The sequence below is a fragment of the Schistocerca americana genome, chromosome 1, assembly GCF_021461395.2.
Source record: "Schistocerca americana isolate TAMUIC-IGC-003095 chromosome 1, iqSchAmer2.1, whole genome shotgun sequence".
NCBI lineage: Eukaryota > Metazoa > Arthropoda > Insecta > Orthoptera > Acrididae > Schistocerca > Schistocerca americana.
This window is the reverse complement of record NC_060119.1, coordinates 442,453,846-442,477,383: the sequence shown is the minus strand read 5'-3', so window position 1 is coordinate 442,477,383 and position 23,538 is coordinate 442,453,846. Positions and strand designations below refer to the sequence as shown.

The following is a 23,538-nucleotide window of genomic DNA, read 5'->3' as shown; positions in this document are numbered from 1 at the left end:
CATTTTCTGCGCTCTGGATTTGAAAGCATCCAAAAACTGACTCATAATGGCTATCATTCGATAACATTGCTGCTTGGACAGACCAGATCCTATTGGCAGTATCATAGCTTCCTCCCCTGCAGTGTCTGTAGTGATAGCAGAGCACAGTTCTTCATCGATAACACTAAGCTGCCCTTCTTGGACTGGTTAATCTGTCCCTGTGCATACACTTTTAGGGATGAATGGTGGCTGCTCATGACACTTAGTGATCTAAAGTTCTCCTTGACTGCCTACAATGCTTATGTTGGCATGTAAATTTCTTTTGTGAGGCTGAGTAGCTTTATACAATTGACAAAAACTTCATAGTTTATCTGAGCATTTTGATTGATGATTAAAATTCTTTTCGTTGATGATGGTGGGATAACAAAGTCTTCAGTGGCAAACAACCACTCAGAGCAATCTTTATTATGCATCATTGTTGGAACAGCTTCATCAGTCTGGAGCTCTGATCTTCCACAGTCCATGATTGTTTTTGATTGTTGCAAGAAATCCCATCCAAAAATAACACAACTACTACATTCTGTTTAAACAACTAATTTATTATACTCACAATACAAGTTCCTTTCAGCTGGATGTTTGTCCATTTGTGACCTTCAGCACAACCACTTTTTCATCCTGAAACAGTTAGCTGGCGATGATAAACATTCAACATTATGGAAAAAGAAGACCCTGAGTTGACCAGGGCCCAGACAAGTTGGTGGTTGATGTTGGCACCAGTGAGATTTCCTGTCATGTTGGTAACTGTTGTTCATGGAGGATTTTCATCTGTGGCAGTCTCAAGTTGATACATTGTTGCATCTCTTAGTTTCACTGAATTCAGCAGGTAGGCAAGCAGCTGGTACCTCTAGACAGTGATGGGGAATTGCTAAGGCATGCTCTATGGAAGATGGGGATTGCTCTTGTCCAGGGCAAAGGATTAACTTCATCCCTCAGGTTGATTATAATCATCTGCAGCTTACTGGCATGAATAGGACTGTAGTGATGGTTAATGTCTTGCAGGGCAATAGTTATTGAACACTCGTCCTTTCTCTGTAGTAGCATACAATATATCCACAGTAGAAAGAGACCAATGTGATGTCGTCCATCCTCCAAATGTCTTTTCTTCTGAGAGTTGTTATATTTGGTGGAGATGATGATTGAACATTAATTGGTTGGATGCTGGATTGTTGTTTGACAATGGTGCCATATTTTTGAGTCGGCAAAGTCCGTTCTTCATAGCGCATTCTACTGTTGGTGGAGATAGGTGGCAAAGGTCACTACACCTCTTCTTTAATATACTCTGTCATCTCCTGATATAAGGGCTCAACATTCATTGTCGCAGTTTCTTGTGTAACAGGTTCAACAGTTCTGGCTGCCATAAAATTCTGTCTCTCTTCTCTTATGACCTGGCGTATGAGAGAGGTGAGGTGAACGTGGTCTTCCACAACTGCCATGAAGGACCACATTCAGGAGTTCATCATGCCTGTTTCATCTGCTTCTTTTTCTGTTGCATTTTCTCAAAGTGCTGGAACCACTTCATGAATTCTTCCGCTTTTATGGCATCCTTTACCATAATAGTTTGGTACATGTCTTCTGCGATTCCTTTCGTTACATATGAGATTTTGTCCTTTCATATTTGGATTCACACAGTTGTAAAAGGCCAAAACTTTCTGTATGTAAGACTGTCTTTTCACCATGATGACAGGCCTTGTTTTCCAATTGGTCTTCTGCTTAGAGACCTAGCTGTTGATTGTCATCAAATGTTGTCGTCAGTTCGGCCTGCACTTTGTCCCAGTAAATGACCTTCTCTTCGTTGTTCTCTAAACATTGCTCTGTTGCCCTCAGGAGCTCAGTATTTGTTTGATGGGTAAGGGGTTGGTGAATCCGAGGGTTCCTGAGCTGGGAACTGGTAAACACTGTCAGTCCCATGACACCATAAATGCTCGGAGCATGGTTCAGCAACCACCATGTGGTGCAGTGGTGGAACATTGTGTGTCATGGGAAACACAGATCTTGGCTTCACCATTCAGATCATGTAGATGATAAAAACCTGAAAGAAACAAAAAAACCTCAATCTTAAGGTATGCTGCACATCAATGAGATGCATGGTTGTTGATGTGGAACAGTCGTTAGTGGGCAACTTGTGGGGAACCTACCACACCTCACTTGTGTAAGGCCTACCTAGGTACGTGGGGCTGTATCTAGATGGACTTTTACACTATGTGATCAAAAGTATCCGGACACTCCCAAAAATCATAGGTTTTTTTGTATTAGGCGCATTGTGCTGCCACGTACTGCCAGGTACTCCATATCAGCGACCTCAGTAGCCATTAGACATCTTGAGACAGCAGAATGGGGTGCTCTGTGGAACTCACTGACTTCAAACGTGGTCTGATGATTGAGTATCACTTGTGTCATACATCTGTACGTGAGATTTCCTCATTGCTAAATGTCTCTAGGTCCACTGTTTCTGATGTGATAGTGAAGTGGAAACATGAAGAGACACATACAGCACAAAAGGGTACACACCGACCTCGTCTGTTGACTGACAGAGACCGCAGGCAACTGGAGGAGGTTGTAATGTGTAATAGGCAGACATCTATCCAGACCATCACACTGCAATTCCAGACTGCATCAGGATCCACTGCAAGTACTATAGCAGATGTTGGGAGATCAGAAAACTTGGATTTCATGGTCGATCGGTTGCTCATAAGCCACACATCATGCCGGTAAATGCCAAATGACGCCTCGCTTGTTGTAAGGAGTGTAAACATTGGATGATAGATCAGTGGAAAAACGTTGTGTGGAGGGACAAGTCATGGTACACAATGTGCTGATACAATGGCAGGGTGTGGGTATGGTAAATGCACAGTGAATGTCATCTGTCAGCATGTGTTGTGCCAACAGTAAAAATTGGAAGCGGTGGTGTTAGGGTGTGTTCATGTTTTTCATGGGGGAGCTTGCACCCTTTGTTGTTTTACATGGCATTATCACAGCACAGGCCTACATTGATGTTTTAAGCACCTACTTGCTTCCCACTGTTGAAGAGCAATTTGGGGATGGTGATTGCATCTTTCAACACAATTGAGCACCTGTTCATAATGCACAGCCTGTGGTGGAGTGGCTACACGAGAATAACATCCCTGTAATGGACTGGCCTGCACAGAGTCCTGACCTGAATACTACAGAACACCTTTGGGATGTTTTGGAACGCCGACTTTGTGCCAGGCCTCACTGACATTGATACCTCTCCTCATTTCATCAGTCCATGAAGAATGGGCTGCCATTCCCCAAGAATCCTTCCAGTACCTGATTGAACGTATGCCTGCAGGAGCGGAAGCTGTCATCAAGGCTAAGGATGGGCCAACACCGTATTGAATTCCAGCATTACCGATGGAGGGCGCCATGGACTTCTAAGTCATTTTCAGCCAGTTATCCGGATACTTTTGATCACATAGTATATTTCCCTAGCTCCTCATGGAACTGAAATGGAACCCTTGAAAGTTCCTCTTCTTTCTCCTTGCAGAATAGGTGGGCTGCTTCTAGGCACCAAGACTCAATCTACTAAGAGGGCTTGTGTAGCCAGACCTCCAGACCCACAACTTACACAGAGTTCTTCACTCAGTAGCTACAGAATACATGCTGTTGGTCAGAAGGTGTTTTTGCTTGTGAAACCTAAGGAGGGCAGCTTTGAGAAGGTATCACCTTTTTATATTCGAAAAGGTTTACAGGGCATTGCAAGTACACTGAAATCAGCCAAGCGATTATGTACTGGAACATTGTTTGTTGAAACTGTTAGATTCCAACAAGCAACAAACCTCTGGAAAGCTAAATGCCTTGGCAAATAACCTATAGAAATGGAGTTCCACATCGACTTGAACTATAGCAAAGATGTTGTGTCATGTAGAGATCTGGCCGTCACTCCCAAGGAGGAGTTGAAAGATGAGTGGGCTCAAGAAGGGATCTTTGGTGTGCAAAATATATTGAAAAATGTGGATGGGTATCTCATAAAACCTGACTCCTTCATCCTTACCTTGAATAGCGCAAATCTCCCAGAACATATCAGGGCAAGTTGTTTCGTCTAAGCATACAGCCCTGTGTCTCCAACCCAATGTGCATTATTAAATGCCAGCAGTTTGGGCATACCACTTTAGAATGTAGCGGTGAAGCCAATTGTGGCAAATGTGGCAAGGCTGCCCATGGCGGAGTTAGTTGCTTCTCTGGTCCAAAGTGTGTAAATTGCTCTAGGGATCACCTTGTCTGGAGTAGGGACTGCATTGTCTTCCGGGGGGAAAAAAAAAAAAAAAAAATAGAGAAAATTAAAACATCGAAATGCATCCCATAGTGTGAGGCCAAGGAACTCTATGAGGTCATGCAGCCTCCCACATTCACTACATCTTTTGCTTCAGCCCATAAAAAGCCTATTTCGACAACTAGCACTTCTTCACTTCTTCACAAATGGAGGTTGCTAGCATTAGCACTAGTACCTGCGTGTGTCAGTGCACTAATCAAGCAGCAGTTGTTTGAGGGCCGATAGCCCTCTCAAGAACATCAGAGAAAGTCACAGTTGCCATCATTGTGGAGCTCCCAGTGCTTCCAAAGGAAGAGCCTGGTAAAAAATCTGGCACTACCTCCACTGCTGCAGTAGCTCCTACAAAACCCTCCCAGACCAAAAAAGAAGATGGGAGGCTTCCACAGCAGGCAAAAACAGGTGGACCATGTTATGTCATTAAATGTGATGGTTCTATTGCTTCTGCTTCAGAGCTGATGGATTGCAAATTTTACTCTGCCAAAAGGATGGTCTGACTGGGGAGAGACCCAAGGGAGTGGTTGCTGTGTTTGTCAGTAACACACACGAGTCCTCTGCTCTCTTGCTGTTGATTGATCTATAAGCATTAGGCATTGCAGTTCATGTAGGTCATAAGATAACTATCAGTTCCCTGTCTTTACCTCCACAGGATGTGATAGACTCTGAGGCTCCCACAGGTCTTATTGCACACCTCTCCCACCCGTTTCACCTACTGGGTGATTTCAGTGCCCATAATGTATCATGGGGTTCGAATTATACTTGCCACAGGGGTTGAGTATTGGAGAATCTCATGATGTCTCAGGAACTGTACGTCGTCCCCTCATTTCTCGATTCCTACTGGGTTGTCCTCAGCCATCAACGTCTTTTTCTGCTCTCTGCCTCTTGCAGAGTCAGCACAGTGGGAAGCAACTCATGACCTTCATTCCAGTGACCACTTCCCACTGTGGAGCCACCAACTGAATGGAGGATTGCTTGAACTTAAGCCACCAAAATGGATGGTCAGCAGGACTAACTGGTGCAGTTCAGCCAGTTGGCTGTGTCTGAACGCCAGTGTCCAACAGTGTCCAAAATGGGTGCACCACATCACACGAGTGATCCATTGCGCCATCCCAAAGTCTTCAGATCATTATAGGCAACGTGTACCTTGGTGGACTGTTGAGTGCCACTCAGCAGTCTGGGACAGGCATGCACCTCTTTGACAGTTTAAATGCTGCCCAACAGCAGACAACCTCACAGTCTTTCAAGTTGTAAGAGCCAAGGCTTGATGCATAGTTAAGGGGAGCAAGAAAAGGTCGTGGCAAGCGTTCCTAGACTCCACAACCATTCCACTTGTTCTACAAAAGTATGGAAAGCCATCAGGAGGATTCCGATAAACGCAGATGTTTACCAATTGCAGCAGTGCTGAGACAGGGATGTATCTAAACAATGTCCAGAGACATTGCTCAGATGATGCCAGAGCATTTTGGTGCGACTACTGCCAGTGCTAGCCACAGTCTGGCCTTTGCCACTACCATGTGACTGCAGAGAGGGGCAAAATGGACTTAAGATCCCACAGTTCTGTCTTACAACTTTCCTCTATGTGGGAGCTGGAATTGGCATTGTGTGGGACTCTTGGTACTGCACCCGGTCATGACCAAATCCAGTAGCGCTTGCTTCAACATTTGCCAGAATCATCAAAGGAAATCCTACTCAAATGTTTTAATTTGATATGGCAGAGAAGCCAACTTCACAAGTCTTGGAGAGAGGCAGTATTTATAGCTCTCCTGAAACCAGGAAAGGACTGCACATGCTTAGTAGGTGCCAGAGTGTCTCCTTAACAAGCTGTGTAAAAAAAAAAAGGACCCTAGAGCAATTGGTTAACTATTGTCTGGTCGGGTTGTTAAAGACCAGGCAACTCCTTAGTCACTCTCAGTGTGGATTCCAGAGATTTTGGTCCAGTGTCAACAATATGACCCTGCTAGAGGTGGTTACGCAACAGGCTTTCGTACATGAACACCATTGTCTTGTTGTATTCTTTGACATCGGCAAGCCCTACAACACTACTTAAAGACAAAGTGCTCTCAAGCAACTGCATCAATGGGGCTTTCGTGGCCCCCTCCCTAGTTTCATGTGGTCTTTCTTGTCTGAGCGGTTTTTAGGTCCCACATTGGTGACTTGCTGTCGGATTGTTTTGTACAGGAGAATGAAGTTCCTCAGGGCAGTGTTTTAAATGTTACCCTCTTTGCCATAGCCATAAACAGAACCTCATCTACGATAATGAGTCCCATAAAGTGCTCCTTATTTGTGGATGATTTTGCAGTTTTCTTTTCCTGCTCCAACATGGCAACAGGAACTAATCAGTTGCAACTTATGTTGAAGGGGCTGTAGGAATGGGCCACAAAGACTGGTTTTATGTTTTCTTTGGAGAAGTGGATGTGTTTTCATTTTAATCATTTTTGTCATAATTTTAATTAACCTGCATTGCATATATGGAACACCATTCTTGCTTTTAAAGAATGTATATGGTTTTTGAGCCTCATTTTTGATTCCAACCTGTTGTGGTTACCGCACCTGAAGGACATGAAAGCAAGGGCCCAGAAGGAACTAAACATTTTGAAGTGTCTTAGCCACATGTCTTGGGGAGTGACCAGGGTGCATCTGCTCCAGTTTTATAGGGCTTTCATTCGATCGTGACTGGACTGTGAGTGCACTTTGTATTAGTGAGTGAGGCCTTCATGCCTGAAAATCATGGACGCTGTACACCATGAGGGGATTAGGCTGACCATAGGCATTAACAGGACCAGCTCCATATCCATTCTCTGTGCTGAGGCTGGTGCACCATCACTTACCTTCTGGTGGCAGCTTCTCATGGTGCATCAGGCAAGTCAGCTCCTCACTACTCCCATTTCCCCAGCATACCATACCATTGCTCGTCCAACTATGGAACGTGTCTTAATGAATTCTCCATGGGAAATGAAGCCATTTGGGATCCATGTGAAATATGTGCTGGAGTGTCTTGGGGTGAAGCATGTACAGTTTCAAATTTAGGCTTTTAAGTGGCAGCCACCCGGGTTACAGCAGAGGCCCAGAGTAATTTTAGATAGCGCAGTACTAGAGAGAATGCCCTCCTGCTTCTGTTTTTAGTGCAATATTTTCCAACATTTTAAAAGGGCACGACGTCTATGCTGCTGTTTTTACGGATAGGTCCAAACAAGGGAGACTCCATTGGTTGCACCTCTTTTTTTTTCAGAATCATGTCCTCAAGATTCACTTTCCACCAAGTTCACTGTATCTGAAGCTGAACTATCTGCAATCTGGAGGGCACTGGAGGAGATGAGATGTTCTGTGCCTGGTAAATTCCTCATCTGCTTTGACACCCTGAGTGCTCCTCAGTCCCTGCAATGCTTGTATTCAGTTGATAAACTAGTCCAGGACACCTTCTCTGTCAACAATGGCTGCAGAAGGATGTGTCCTCTTTCTGGGTGCCAGGATGCATGGGTCTTGCAGGGAACAAAAGGGTGGAGTAGCAACCAAGGAGGCTTGTCTTGATCCTCAGTTGGTTGAATGTTGCATCGCCCTGCATTTTTCACATCGCTGTTGTGGTACAGTGTTGGATGTCAGTGGGGAGATGAGTGGCTGGAAGTGACAGACAAAAAGCTCTGTCCAGTAAAGCCTGCAACATAGCAGTGGTGTACCTCCTTCCAGCCATGCCGACATGATGGGGTTCTCCCTACTCATCTTTGCATCGGTCACAGCCCCATGATGCATGGCTTCTTGCTCCTGTGGGAGAACTCTCCAATGTTTGGTGCTTGTGGTGTACATGACTGTGTGCCACATTTTATTGGACTGTGTTTATTTTTTGATGAGAAGGCAGCAGAAGATTTTCCAACAGACCTGCTCTCTATTTTATGTAATATTTACATGGATGTATTGAGAGCTTTAGGGTATTGTGATACATCCAACTTGTTTCCTAAAATATTAGGGAGATGTTCTTAATGTGTTAACAGGGTGACTGGCTCACCCATGTTTCCTGTTAGTCAGCCACCTTTCTCTTAGAGACTTTATGCACATTCATTTGTTTTAATGAGGGTCATGGTGCCGATAACCTTGCCGTTGAGTTCCCATAAGCTTCACACACACACACACACACACACACACACACACACACACACACAAAAATTGCTGGATTGCGCCAGTGAACTAAAAGTATTATTTAGCAAAGACATCACATCATCCCACCCATTGTATTTGGTGACTTGGTTGAATCCTTTCAGCCATTTTTTGGGTTCTGACTAGAGCCTCCAAAAAACACTGATAGATGTATCATGTACAGCTGACTTACTGCTGGCTTGGAATCCATTGGCTCCTGACTATAAGGACCTTTGGAATGATGTGTTGCTTCTATTCTGGTTTCTGTCTGCGTAGGTGATGGCTTTTACATCACCTAATTGGAACCATGCTGTAGATGTTTTGAAGTGGCTGGTGTCTTCATGAAACAATGTCACGTCATAACCACAATCAAGTACAATATAAAAGTTGGCTCTTCAATGAAATACAACAACTAATCAGGAGGTATTGAATAGAATTGGGAAGAAGAGAAATTTGTGGCACAACTTGACTAGAAGAAGGGATCAGTTGGTAGGACATATTCTGAGGCATCAAGGGATCACCAATTTAGTATTGGAGGGCAGTGTGGAGGTTAAAATAGTAGAGGGAGACCAAGAGATGAATACACTAAACAGATTCAGAAGGATGTAGGTTACAGTAGGTACTGGGAGATGAAGAAGCTTGCACAGGATAGAGTAGTATGGAGAGCTGCACCAAACCAGTCTCTGGACTGAAGCCCACAACAACAAACAACATGAAATCAGTGTTAGTTCATTGTTTATCCTAACCATTTCATATGATTACCTTTGCCATACACGAGACAATGTAATTTCTTTTGTAAACTGAGGCTTTCGCGGTGCTTAATTGCATCCAAGTGGAAGACCTGCATTCGACTATTGAGCCACACACAGTTATATTATTATAGTGACATTCTTTATTGTTTTCTTGGGAAGACAGCTGTGAGATATTGAAAGAAATACACCTGTTAATACATTAAATTTAGAATTAACATCAGTCACATTATACACGTCCCTTCAGTCAGTTTGCTGCGGGATGCTTTGAAACTTTCCTGTAAGAATTCCTTGTGACTTTCTGTTGTCCATTCAGTAATCACCAAGCGAGGTAGCACAGTGGTTAGCACATTGGACTCGTGTTCTGGAGGATGAAGGTTCAGATCCCAATTTGGTCATCCTGGTTTAGTTTTCCCATAAAATCACTTAAGGCAATTGTCAGGATTGTTACATTGAAAGGGAATGGCCAGTTTCTTTCCGTTACTCAATCTGAGCTTGTGCTCCATGTTTAATGACCTCTTTGCCAAAGGGACACTAAATACTACGCTTTCTTCCTTCCTTATTCAGTAATCACGGAACTATTTGGCTAATAGTTCCAGAGAGGCCACTCACTCATTAAGTATTTAGCTGCAAATATGTTATTCATTATTGTACTGTTTTCCTGTACAATTCTGGTAGGAAAAATCAGCAAAAGAATTATGGTTGTAAGCGTTAAATAAAATTTCCAAAGCATTTCTTTTATCTGAATCTTCCAGAAAATTATTGTTAAAATTTACATAGACTTTCTGTTCCCTTTTTTCATCTGATAAATGGCTTAATAGTGAGCCTAATTTTTCTAGAAATATTTAAAAATATCCTAGTAGGAATCTGTATACTGCAATAATTATAAATGAATATTCCCGTTGAATCAGTTCACAAGCACAGGGTTCCACTTTTTGATCAAAGTGTGAACTATTAATTTCAATAGATTTGTCTGTAATAACATTTTAACATATGAAACAAAACCTCCTTTCTCCACACTTTCTCTACAGAAATGGGGTGCTAATTTATAGTTCTCTGTGTTTAACATTTGGATTCCTGTGCTTATGTGGTGCTTGGTCAGGAATAACACATGAACTTCATTTTGACATTCTGTGTTGTGTATGCAGACAGGAAATTAATTAACTTTGTTTATAGTCCTCCACCACTCTGATGTGCCATAGTAAGCTTTTCCAGACAAAGTTATTTTCTGTGTAGCACTCACTTACCAGAGCCTCTTTTAAAGCAATGTTTTTCAATGATCCTTTAATAACAGGCACCATGCCATTGGTGGTATTTTCAATGGTGAGTTAAGCTTATCTGTTTCTTTACATACTGTTGAAGTGTAGACAATGCCTTATATACTCACCTTTCCAATAGCAGCAACTGACACACCGTTAATGCGAGCTCCACACAAAGTCAGCACCAACCCAGGCAAGAATTGTATTAATAATCAATGCAATAGTATGGATTGGGTTATCTGTTTAATTCAGTAGTTAACACTAAGAGTATGACTGTAACTACTTGAGAAGCAATAACAGGAGTGAGATGATTTGTCTTAATGACAGTGTATAACAAAGATTTCGGAAATGACCAGTTGTATGCTTTTGTCAGGGAATTTAGAAAATGTGACATCATTTATGTGTGTGCAAACAGAGGTACTTCCTCAAAGTCTGAGCTGCTTTGACTTTCTGTCCATTTTGGTAATTTCTGCTCTATCCAGTATAAATCCTGCTTCTGGCATCACACTCTCAGTCTTGACACTTTATATTTTCTATGAGTTTTCAGGATTGCAGCCAGATCATGTTGACTTCTTGCCACAACATTTTGGCTGGCAACTGTCCAGCCGTCTTCAGGTGAGTGTCCACAGCTGGAGACTACTAGTTCACGGCGTTGACTTTATAGAAAAAATTGGCACGAAAACACATGCACATTGGCAGCCATCACAGGAGCATCCTACTCGCATTCGGGAGGACGACGGTTCAATCCCGCATCCGGCCATCCTGATTTAGGTTTTCCGTGATTTCCCTAAATCGCTCCAGGCAAATGCCGGGATGGCTCCTTTCAAAGGGCACGGCCGACTTCCTTCCCCGTCCTTCCCTAATCCGATGAGACCGATGACCTCGCTGTTTGGTCTCCTTCCCCAAAACCAACCAACCAGGAGCATCCTATATCGAAATCTGCGCCCCTGCAAATGCTGTTCCATCCATGACGCAGAGGCAGTTGTGTAAAAATGAAACTACATGTACGCCTCTGTTGGAATATGCACTCGCGTCGCTAAAAACAAACTTCAGATGTCTCCAGATTTGTCATTATTAATAAAATAAGTAAGTCGGCCATAGCTGAGCATTGTATTACCATAGGACACTCTGTGGACTATTCTGCCACAATAATCTTGATCTCAGCAAGATGCTTTTGGGATTCAGTAATTAAAGAATCTGTGGGGATACAACCAGCACAAAATCTTATAAACCATGACAGTGGCTTACAACTGAACAAGGCTTGGGACCCAGTAAACTCTATAATTTAATCAGAGAGAAAACATTTTATTCATAATGACATGTCTGGTGACATCTGATGTTTGTTTTTAGCAGCGCGAGTGCGCATTCTGAGAGAGGACGAACATGTGGTTTCACCTTTACACACGCACCTGCACGCCCCATATGGAATGGTATTTTCAGAGGACACAGATTTCAATAGAGGGTGCTCCTGTGATGGCTGCCAAAGTGATTGCACTTCTGCACCAATTTTTGCTGTAAAGCGACAGTGTGAACTAGCAGTCTCCAATGGCGGACACTCACATGAAAACGGCTGGACAGTTGCCTGCCAAAATATTGTGGCAAGAAGTCAACATGATCTGGCTGCAATCCTGAAACCTCATAGAATATTCAGTAAGCTGGGAAAACTGCTTTATATTTATTAGGATAGAACAAATTATCATCATTTCATTTTCTGAATTCATATGACAAGAATCAGAAAAAAACACAGTTAATTCACCAACTGTCAGCTGGTTAAAGCATTTCATCTCACACATGTGTATATGGAATTCATACAGTTTTAAAAGAATCTTCGGGTGAGTATGGAACATTGTGTGGTTCACCCATTTGATGAAGGAATTTTTAATGATTGGTGTGATATACCTGTAGGTTTGCAACAATACATGCATAAATGATTACATTCTAGACAAACTGATATTCAAGTACATTGTATCTTCAGTACATTGTCATAGCATACCAAGTAAAAAATTGAGGCAAATTAAGTGTGCATGTAATTATTTTTGTTTTCCTCTAGTTGGTCAAGATCCTCGACTGGTCAACTCTGATTTATTCAATGGATTCCTTCTATCAGCTCAGCAAGAAACAAGTTGTGAGAAAAGCCAAGAAGTAAATTTGGATGTTTACCTTATGAATGGTTACAGGATATTGCTCAAGGTTCTGACTACAGAAAGATCAGACCAGGTTCTTGAGGTACATATTTCATTATCCTTACAGCTTATATCTGTTATAACCACATTATTGTGTACATAACTTTGCAGAACATTAGCGCAGTATTGCGTCAAGTTGTATCGAGTTTTGTAGTTTACCTGGACACTGGGTCACAAATATCTACATTGGAAGCCAAGAAAAATTGTCCCTAATAACAGGGGTGAAAATCTTTTGTGCTAGGAAGAGACAGGATTATTTAATTCAAAGGGCAAGCACTAATCAGGATGTAAAAAGGCACTGTTTAGGCTGAAAAAAAGAAGAAGAAATGAATACACTTTACAAGGAAAATGATATTAAACTTCGTGATGGGAGTACGAGTGTGGGAAATGATATGAAATTTAAATCATTGGCTACTAAATTCAATAAATTATTCCTAATTGCCTATCAAAAGCAGATCCAGTATACTTACTTCGACAAGTAATTCATACTCTCCATCAGATTTGTCAAGTGGTCTGTTAGAAAGATCACAAAGATCATTGGGTCACTGAAAAGTAGTAACTGTTCTGGCTATGATATCTCAGCCAAAATACACTGAAGTGCCAAATAAACTGGTTTAGGCATACATATTCAAATACAGAGATATGTAAACAGGCAGAATACGGCACTGCGGTCGGCAACATGTATATGAGACAGCAAGTGTCTGTCACAGTTGTTAGATCAGTCCCTGCTGCTACAATGGTAGGTTATCAAGTTTTGGAGGGGGGGGGGGGGGGGGGGGGAGAGATGTGATGTTACAGGCGGCACACGAGTGATGGGACACAGCATTTCCAAGGTAACGACGAAGTGGGAATTTTCCTGTATGACCATTTCACGAATTTACTGTGAATATCAGGAATCTGGTAAAGCCTCAAATCTCCAACATTGCTGCAGCTGTAAAAAGATTGTGCAAGAACGGAACCAATGACAACTGAAGAGAATCAGTCAACATGACAGAAGTGCAACCCTTCTGAAAATTACTGCAGATTTCAATGCTGGGCCATCAACAAGTGTCAGCGTGCAAACCATTCAACAAAATATCATCGATTTGGGGTTTCAGAGCTGAAGATCCACTCGTGTACCCTTGATGGCTGCATGAAAGGAAGCTTCATGGCTCACCTGGGCCTGTCAACATCGACATTAGACTGTTGTTGACAGGAAACATGTTGCCTGGTCGTATGAATCTTGTTTCAACTTGTATTGAGTGGATGGACATGTACGGGTATGGAGACAACCTCTTGAATCCATAGACCTGTATGTCAGCAGGGGACTGTTCAAACTGGTGGAGGCTCTGTAATGGTATGGGGCATGTGCAGTTGGAGTGATATGGGACCCCTGATACGTCTAGATACAACTCTGACAGGTAACACGTACATAAGCATCCTGTCAGATCACCTGCATCCATTCTTGTCCATTGCGCATTCCGACCGACTTGGGAAATTCCAGCAGGAGAATGTGACCCACCACATGTCTAGAATTGCTATAGAGTGGCTCCGGGAACATTCTTCTGTGTTTAAACACTTTCGCTGGCCACCAAACTCCCCAGACATGAACATTAATGGCATATCTGGGATGCCTTGAAAGTGCTGTTGAGAAGAGATCTCCACCCCCTTGTGCTCTTATGGATTTATGTACAGCCCTGCAGGAGTCATGGTGTCAGTTCCCTCCAGCAATCCTTCAGACATCAGTCGAGTCCTTGCCATATCATGTTGTGGTATTTCTGTGTGCTCGTGGTGGCCCGACATGATATTAGACAAACGTGCCAGTTTCTTCGGCTCTTCAGTGTGGTAATGTCTTGTACTGGCTTCGTACTGCCACAGTTGGGTTACCTTTTTAATCAGCTGGTGAGTCCAGGAGTTTTTCCTGGAAGACTGAAGTATGCAATACTAACGCCAGTATATAAAAGTATAATGATAGATCAGTCTCAGTCCTTCCTGTGTTATCTAATATTTTTGAGAAAGTTGCTTACAGCAGAATGCTGAACCACTTTTCTGAGAATATCCTTTTAACAACACCTCAGTTTGACTTACGTGAAGGCTTCTCTATGCAGAATGCAAAATGTGGTCTCACAAACTCAATTCTAGCAAAAACAACAATTTCTGTGGTCTTGCCAAGGCCTTTGACTATAAAGATCATAAAACTCTGCTAGGGAGACTAAAATGGTATCGCTTTAAAGGCCTTCCTCTTGCATATCTTAAAAGTAGAAAAAAGAGGATCACAAATTATCATATGATGTAAGAGGAACAATATTCAGAATGGGGAAACGTTAAATATGATTTGCCACAAGTCTTGGAGGTTGATACTCTCCTGTTCCTGATCTGCATAGATGATTTACTGAGGACATTGGAGGGCTGTTCAAAGACAGTAATGTTTGCTGATGATAAAAGTAAATTGATAAAAGGTCCACACCAGACACAGTCAACAGAATAATGGACCGGGCCACAATTGGTTCACAGCCAGCATCTTAACACTGAATCTTGCATAAAAATGACTTGCAGATACCAGAAGTAGAGATCAATAAGTGTACACTAGGTGATAGCACTTTCTGTGTGCATGTGGGTAATAAACTGAGGTGGCAACAACTTGTGGATAAGTTAGCCAAGAAGCTCAGTTCTGTTTGCTTTGCACTCAGGAATATCTCTCACTGTATTGCCCTGCATAAAAAGTAGTTAGCATACTTTCATTCAGTTCATCCCTAAGGCATAATCTTCTGGATTATTATAGTTAAGGTGAAAAAAGTGTTGTTCTACAGAAGCATGCAATACAAATATTGTTTAAAATTGATGACTGGACATATTTGACAAGCCTCTTCATAGACCTAAGGATTCTTACACATAAATACCAATCATTACATGTACTCCCTAATGATAGTTGCACTTAATCACGAAAGTAAATTTAGAAGGAACTCAGCAATTCACAAGCACAACACTAGAAGTAGAAATAATTTCTGTGTAGAGTATGCATGCCTCTCAAGGGTTCAGACTGAAGCTTTACATTCTGGGTCAAAAGTCTGTAAGAGGGTGCCATTGGACATTAGGCAGGAAATTGGAAATTCTCAAATATTTAAACATAAAGTAAAAGAAATACCTTATTAACCACTCCTACAGTATATCTGAATACTTGGATTCAGCAATGTAAATTCTGCGTAACTGTAATATTTTTATTAGATAGATCATGATTTTTCCATAATATAGACACCAACAGTGATCTGTCTAAAGTAAAAATGCTTTGTTTGAAGTACTAGATAATAACAACAGTGAGTGGTATAGGAGGAGCAACAGTCGCTTTTTCCAAAGTAGCTATTTTGCTCCTGCTGCTGATAAAGGCTATGGCCAAACATTTTTTGTATATGTCTTTTAATTGTGCCCGTCTGCAACTTAATGTGTCTTTTTTACAGTGAGTACCAATCTGTTCTTTCCTTCATTGTTGTTATTTTGCTCCTAACATACTTATATTAAATAATCTAGAAGTAACTAACATGCTTATTGGTTTCAGTAGATTAGTGTTAGTCATAATTTATTGTTAGTATACTTTATGGAAGTAGCTATCAGTGGTTGCTTCTGCCTGTTAATGTATCACTTGACGCATTCCACATCCCTGTAGGCTCTCTTTCATGATGGGATTGAGGGAACACAGTGTGTGAATGAATGAATAAGTGCAAATATTATGTAAGTTTTAATCACTGTCACACCTCCCTGACCTTTTGCGTCATGTTTTAAGAATGGTTATTTCAGATGTATACAATGGAATGCATAACGACAATCCCTCTTTCTGCCATATGTACACTGAGGGAATAAAAGACATGGGGTAGTGATATGCACACATACAGATGGTGGTAGTATCATGTACACAAGATATAAAAGGGTGGTTCATTGGCGAAGCCGTCATTTGTAGGTGATTCATGTGAAAAAGTTTCCCATGTGATAATGACTGCACGATGGAAATTAATAAACTATGAACATGGAATGGTAGTTGGAGCTAGATGCATGAAACACTCCATTTGGAAATGTTAGGGAATTCAGTATTCTGAGATCCACAGTGTCAAGAGTGTGCTGAAAATACCAAATTCCAGCATTACCTCTGACCCAGACAACAAAGTTGCCAGTGGCCTTCACTTAACAACCAAGAGCAGCTATGTTTACCTAGAGTTGACAGTACTAACAGACAAGCAACAGTGCATAAAATAATTGCAGGAATCAATGTGGGATGTATGCCGAACATACCTGTTAGGATAGTGTGACAAAATCTGGCATTAATGGGCTATGGCAGCAGAAGACTGATGCAAGTGCCTTTGCTAACAATACAACATCGCCTACAGCACCTCTGCTGCCCAAGAGTGTGCTGAAAATACCAAATTCCAGCATTACCTCTGACCCAGACAACAAAGTTGCCAGTGGCCTTCACTTAACAACCAAGAGCAGCTATGTTTACCTAGAGTTGACAGTACTAACAGACAAGCAACAGTGCATAAAATAATTGCAGGAATCAATGTGGGATGTATGCCGAACATACCTGTTAGGATAGTGTGACAAAATCTGGCATTAATGGGCTATGGCAGCAGAAGACTGATGCAAGTGCCTTTGCTAACAATACAACATCGCCTACAGCACCTCTGCTGCCCATATGACTATATTGATTGGGTTCTAGACAACTGAAAATGACCATATCAGTTGGACCCTGATTGACTGGAAAACTGTATCCTGGTCATGCGAGTCTCGATTTCAGCTGGTAAGAGCTGATACAAGGATTTGAGTGTGGCACAGACCCCAGGGAGCCATGGACCCAAATTGTCAACAACACACTGTAAAACCTGGTGGTGGCTGTATAATGGTGTGGGTTGTATTTACATGGAATGATTGGGTCCTCTTATGCAACTGAACTGATCATTGACTGGAGATGGCTATATTCACCTGCTTGGAGACCATTTGGAGCCATTCATGGACTCATGTTCCCAAATATGTCACCAGGCCACAATTATTCGCAATTGGTTTGAGGAACATTCTGGAAAGTTTGAGGGAATGATTTGACCACCCAGATTGTTTGACATAAATCCCATTGAATATTTATGGAACATTATCAACAGGTCAATTTGTGCACAAAATCCTGCACTTGAATTTTCACAGTTATAGATGACTATAGAGGCAGCATGGCTCAATACGAAGGGGTACCCAAAAAAAATCTTTTTTTTTTTTAAAGCTAGATATTTTCGAATTGTTTACAAAACCTTATCCCCTTCAAAATACTCTCCATTACAACTAATACATTTGTCCCACTGGTGCTTCCACTGTTCAAAACATATTTTGTAGTTATCTTTGGAAATAGCTGACAGCTACTCTCTTGTTTTTTTTCTTGACTTCTTCAATGTTGTTAAATCGGTGTCCTTTCATGCCCCTCTTCGTGCATGGAAACAAGAAAAAGTTGCACAGAGCCAGGTCAGATGAAAAAGGTGAGTGGGCAGCGGAACCATACCATTTTTAGCCAAAAACTGTCTAACAAAGATGGCTGAGTGAGCAGATGCTTTGTCATGATGGAAGAAATAGTCTCCTGTGTGCCACAAATCGGGCCTTTTTTGATAAACACTGTTGTGCAATCTTCTTAAAACTTCCAAATAAAAGGTTTGATTCACAGTCTGACCTGGGAGGACAAACTCTGAATGAACTACGCCCTTGGCATCAAAAAATCAAATCTGCATTGTTTAGATGTTTGAGTCGAAGAAATTTTTTTGGGTTGAGTGACAATGACATCTTACATTGGCTTGACTGTTGCTTTGTTTCTGGTTATAACCATAGTGCCATGACTCATCACCATCACCTTGCTAGAAAATCTGCATCAGTTTCAAGTTGTTGTTTCAAAGCATGACATTTTTCAACTCGGTGTTCTTTTTGACTGTCAGTCAGAAGCATAGGAACCAATTTGGCAGCAACCCTTTTCATTCCCAAATCTTCCATTAAAATTCACTGAACCGAGCTCCAAGATAACCCACTAATCTCTGACAGTTGATCAGTTGTGTGTCGACAGTCTGCGAGCACAAGCTCTTGAATTTTTCAACATTTTCATCGGTACGGGCAGTTGATAGATGTCCAAAATGAAGTTTGTCATGAATCAGCATGTTGCCGTTTTTAAACTGAGCAAACCATTCATACACTTGAGTTTTTCCCATAGTGTCATCTTGGTAAGCAGTTTTCAACATTAAATTTCAGCAGCATTTTTACTAAGTAGAAACGAAAATTTCACAGCTACACATTGTTCACTTAAACATGCCATCATAAAAAATGAAACAAGAACAAAACTGTGCTAGCAAAAACAGCCAGTACAGATGAACAAAACAAGCCAGGTTGACAACACAGGCGGCACTGAACTGGCAATGAGTTGCACTATGTACACCAAGTGGCAGAAATGTGTACTACACAAGCTCTGGCCAGGGCAATGTTATTCTGATTTTTTGTGGGTACCCCCTTGCATTTCCACATGGGACTTCCAGTGTCTTATTGAGTCCATGCCACATCAACTTGCTGCACTATACTGGGCAAAAGGAGGTCCAATACAATATTAGGAGGTACCCATGACTTTATCACCTCAGTGTGTAAGGAGCAGTCAGCTGAAAATGAGACAGATGAAAAAATAAGTAAACTGTTTATTATTTCAAAAGCAGTTTCCATAACTATTAATAAATTTATCCCAGTGTGAGACAGTATGGTCAGTGCTTTCATGGAAAAATGTTTGCGGTAGTTTACGGAACCCGATTTTACCCAGGTGTGCACCTCCTCACCCGAAGCAAATCAATGGCCATGAATGGACCACAAATGTCTTTCTTCAGGGCACCAAAAATATGGAAATCACTTGGAAAGAGATGAGGACTGTATGGAGACCATGTAGAGCTACAGTTACAATGTTGAACTCTGCTTTATGTGCAAGTTCACTTTTCATCACTTCATCTACATATAAACTCCATAAGCAATCTTGGGGCATGTGGCAGAGGTTACTTTATGTACTGTTGTCACTTCCATTTTCCAGTTGCCCCACGGGGGCTCGAATCTCTCTAATTTTGTTTTCATGGCTCTTTTGCTAGATAAACAAGATCTGTTCAAAAAATTCCAGTTTGTAATTTCATGCCAGTCGTGTGTTGGAAAGAAACATGGTTGGCATTGCTGCACACATCTGTGTTTAGTGTGTATCTCCTGGAAGTTTCATTGTTGTATGTCTGATAGTTATTGTTCAGCACTGTGTTGAGTAGAATGTTGTATGTCTCACGGTTTGCAAATTTCGAGATGGCAACGCAATGGATAAAATTTTGTGTGAAACTCAAGAAAATCTTTACAAAGACACACTAAGTGTTGCAGGAAGCCTATGGCAATGAGTGCTTAAGCCATACTTGGTGTTACAAATGGTTCACACAGTTTAAAAGTGGGGAGATGAAAGTTAAAGATGATGTCATTCAGGGTATTCTTCAATGTTTACCGATGATGCTCATGTCAGAAACATCAATGAAATGAAGCGTGCCAATCGAAGACTGACTGTCCGAGAGAGTGCAGAAGAATGTAACATTGCAGTTGGATCATGTCATGAAATCGTGACACAGCATCTTGGAATGCATCGTTCTGCCGCCAAGTTCATCCCACAGCTCGTGAGTCAAGACCAGAAAGACCTTCGCCTCTCTGTCTGTAAAGAGCTTTTGAATCATGCAAATGAGAAAAAAATGTTCCTTAACACAATCATAACTGGTGATAAGACATGGGTCTACAGTTATCATGTTGTGACCAGGGTTCAATCTTCACAAGGGTTTGGGAAAGGTTCTCCAAGACCAGGAAAAACTTGTCAGGTCAGGTCAAATGCCAAAGGCATACTGATAGTTTTCTTTAACTTTGAAGGATTAGTTCATCATGAATTCATGCCAAAGGGACAAACTGTTAATCAGTGGTATTATCGGGACATGTTGCGACACCTGCAAGAAAATGTAAGAAGGGAATGATCTGAAATGTGGCGAAGGCAATTCGTGCCTCTTGCATTATGATAATATACTCGCACAGTCATCCCAGTTAGTGGGTGACTGTTGCACAAAAAATGAAATCACTGTGCTGCCTCATCCTCCATATTCTCCAGATCTGGTCCCTACAAACTTTTTTTTTTAATTTCCAAAGTTGAAAATCCCCATTGAATAGGCGAAGATTTGCAGCAATAGGCAAGATAAAAGAAAATTCGCAGGTGGACTTTCGCGCGGTGCAGTGGGAGGTATATGAAGACTGCTTCTAGAAGTGGAAATGGCATTGGGAGTGGTGTATCAATTGTGGAGGAGAATATTTTGAAAGAGACCATGCATAATAAATAAAAGGTAAGCATAGAAAAAATTTGTGGACAAAGTTCTGGAATTTTTTAAACATATCTGGTACGTAGGGAGAAGCAGTATATTTGTTTGACTCTTCTAGGTGTGTATGTTCTCCGAACTTCAAGAGTAAATCACTCCATGATGGAGAATGTCTCTCTAGCATTGTTTGCCAGTGGACGTAGTTGATTGTCTTTGCGACATTTTTATGCTTACCAAATGAACATGTAACACAGCACATTACTCTACATTGGATCATCTCATATTTCTTCTATCAGTCCTATTGGACAGAGATACCATACTGCTGAGCAATATTCAAATCTTGGTTGAATGAGGGTTTCGTAATCTGCTCCCAAACTTAATTTTCCATAATGGGATATTTCACTGATTTTCTGTTTCCTTATGAAATTTGATCGTAAGAATGAAATAAAAGTAATTTTATTGTAATATTTTTGCAAAGGTGTGCAGAGAAATGGTTGTGAGAGGAATCCCCAGCAAACGCCTTACTAACCAAATACTGTAACAACCAATAGTAACAGTTTGAACCTTTTCCCAAAAATTAGTCATCATAACTCTGCCACTGGAGCAGAGGTAGTGGGTGCTTCTACTCCATTATTTGTCTAATTTGTGGTTAGTAGTGATGCGCCTATGACTTGTATCCTCTTATAATTAAACAGAGAAAAGCATCTTTTTTATGTGCATAATGGAACAATTTTTCTTGGGAGATTATTTGCTGTGCAACACTTATTATTACTGTACAGCACTCTTGGTGCATGTAGCCAAGGTCATCTGGATGTAACTATATACAGATATATGGCTCATGTTGAATTCTGAAGCAATTTCATTAACAATGAAAAGCCTTTCGAAATAGATTGTGCACTTTGCAAACATGGTGCTGTTGCTGACATTGTGTCATGTGTTTTTTAATATTTGACTCATTCATACACTTTCCCATTTCTTAAGAAATTATGTCCGTACTTGACCTCTTTCTGTGCTAACCACAAAAACAAATGCACCTTGTTATTCATGTACAGTCATTTTGTACTCTCTACGCAGCTGTTTACCAGGTAATCATCATGAAACACTTTGCCAAGGACTATATTGGATAATGCATATTGAGAGAGTGTAAATTGATATTAAGTCATGGTAAAACATTAGTTTTTGCCTGAAAAATTATGTTTCATTGAGATGTGTGTTTGGAGGTGTAAATCTACTCATGCAAATGAGAAACTATTTCTGCTGATAATGACGTTAACAAATTAAGATGTCATATTTTGTCCTTAGATGTGCTCAACACCACTGTTGTAACATTACAGGACACTGAGTCTGTACAAACTTGGCAGATATGAATTTATTCATTTAATATTTATTCAGTTGGACATCTTTTTCAATGACACAATAGCATACATTATAACACATACAGCACTCATTGACATAAAATGAATCAGAGTAATAAATCATGGACTTCAAAATTCCAAAACAAAAATAATATTGGTGCCGACAACAACAACAACAATAATAATAAACATACAATGTATGGATTTAGTTCATTTCCAGTGTTAATTATGGTTGAGAAAGGAGAACCTGTTAGCAGAGACAGCTGAAAATCAGAATGACTGACGATGGTTAATGAGACTCCACCCTCTTTAAACAAACAGATTTTTGCACATTAGGGATTTACAATAGTAAATCTGCAGCACTTATAATAAAGAGCATGAGCCATTATTCCCTGTTTCAACAAATTTCATCTGCCATAGCAAATTTAAATGAACCTATGATATTCCTACAGGAAAAGTACGTAGAAACATGAAAGCATGTGGTATTAATTATATGCTTCTGTATATACAGCCGATTCTTTTGTTTCCATATTATGCACAATATTTTGATGACTGACAGATCCTGCAAGTTTTTCTGCTATGCGTACCTGCTGCCTGGAATCCAACTAGACTATGACCTATTGTTGATCCTGTGGTGCTACTTGTAGCTATGTTTAACTCCCGACACACATTACATCATTTGATGTTAGTTTGTTTTTCTGAGCCCTAACTAATATTTTCTGAAACACACATTCTCCTAGAGTTTCACAGCAGTGGTGGGTGTGATGGGAGGTGAGTTTTTAACAAGTAGAGTTACGGAACTGAAGCCTTGTTTAAATTGAAAGCTCTTTCCCTGTTTATTAGATTTTCCAACATTTTTATTTCAATAGACTCCTTAATTACGCTGTCCCAGATAATTGACATGCGAGTGGCCTTGCCACAGTGGTAACGCCGGTTCCTGTCAGATCGCCGAAGTTAAGCACTGTCGGGCTGGGCTAGCTCTTCGATGGGAGACCATCTGGCCTTGATTGAGAAATAGCGGCTCCGGTCTCATAAACTGACACATGGCCAGGAGAATGGTGTGCTGACCACATGCCCCTCCATATCTGCATCCAGTGACGCCTGTGGGCTGAGGATGACACAGCGGCTGGTCAGTATCATTTGGCCTTGATACTGGTCTCCTCATATTTCAAGTCATGGTTATATTTGAAGAAGTGCC

General features: G+C 41.2%; 1 protein-coding gene across 1 annotated transcript in view; it reads left to right on the top strand.

Moving 5' to 3' along the window:
- Nucleotides 1–23,538, top strand: part of LOC124603021 (sorting nexin-17) — a 95,962-nt gene that overhangs the window by 27,461 nt on the left and 44,963 nt on the right. Inside the window, exon 3 of the mRNA XM_047136364.1 lies at nt 12,514–12,689. Within this exon, the coding sequence (XP_046992320.1) occupies nt 12,514–12,689 (176 nt within the window). The remainder of the gene's footprint in view (nt 1–12,513; nt 12,690–23,538) is intronic.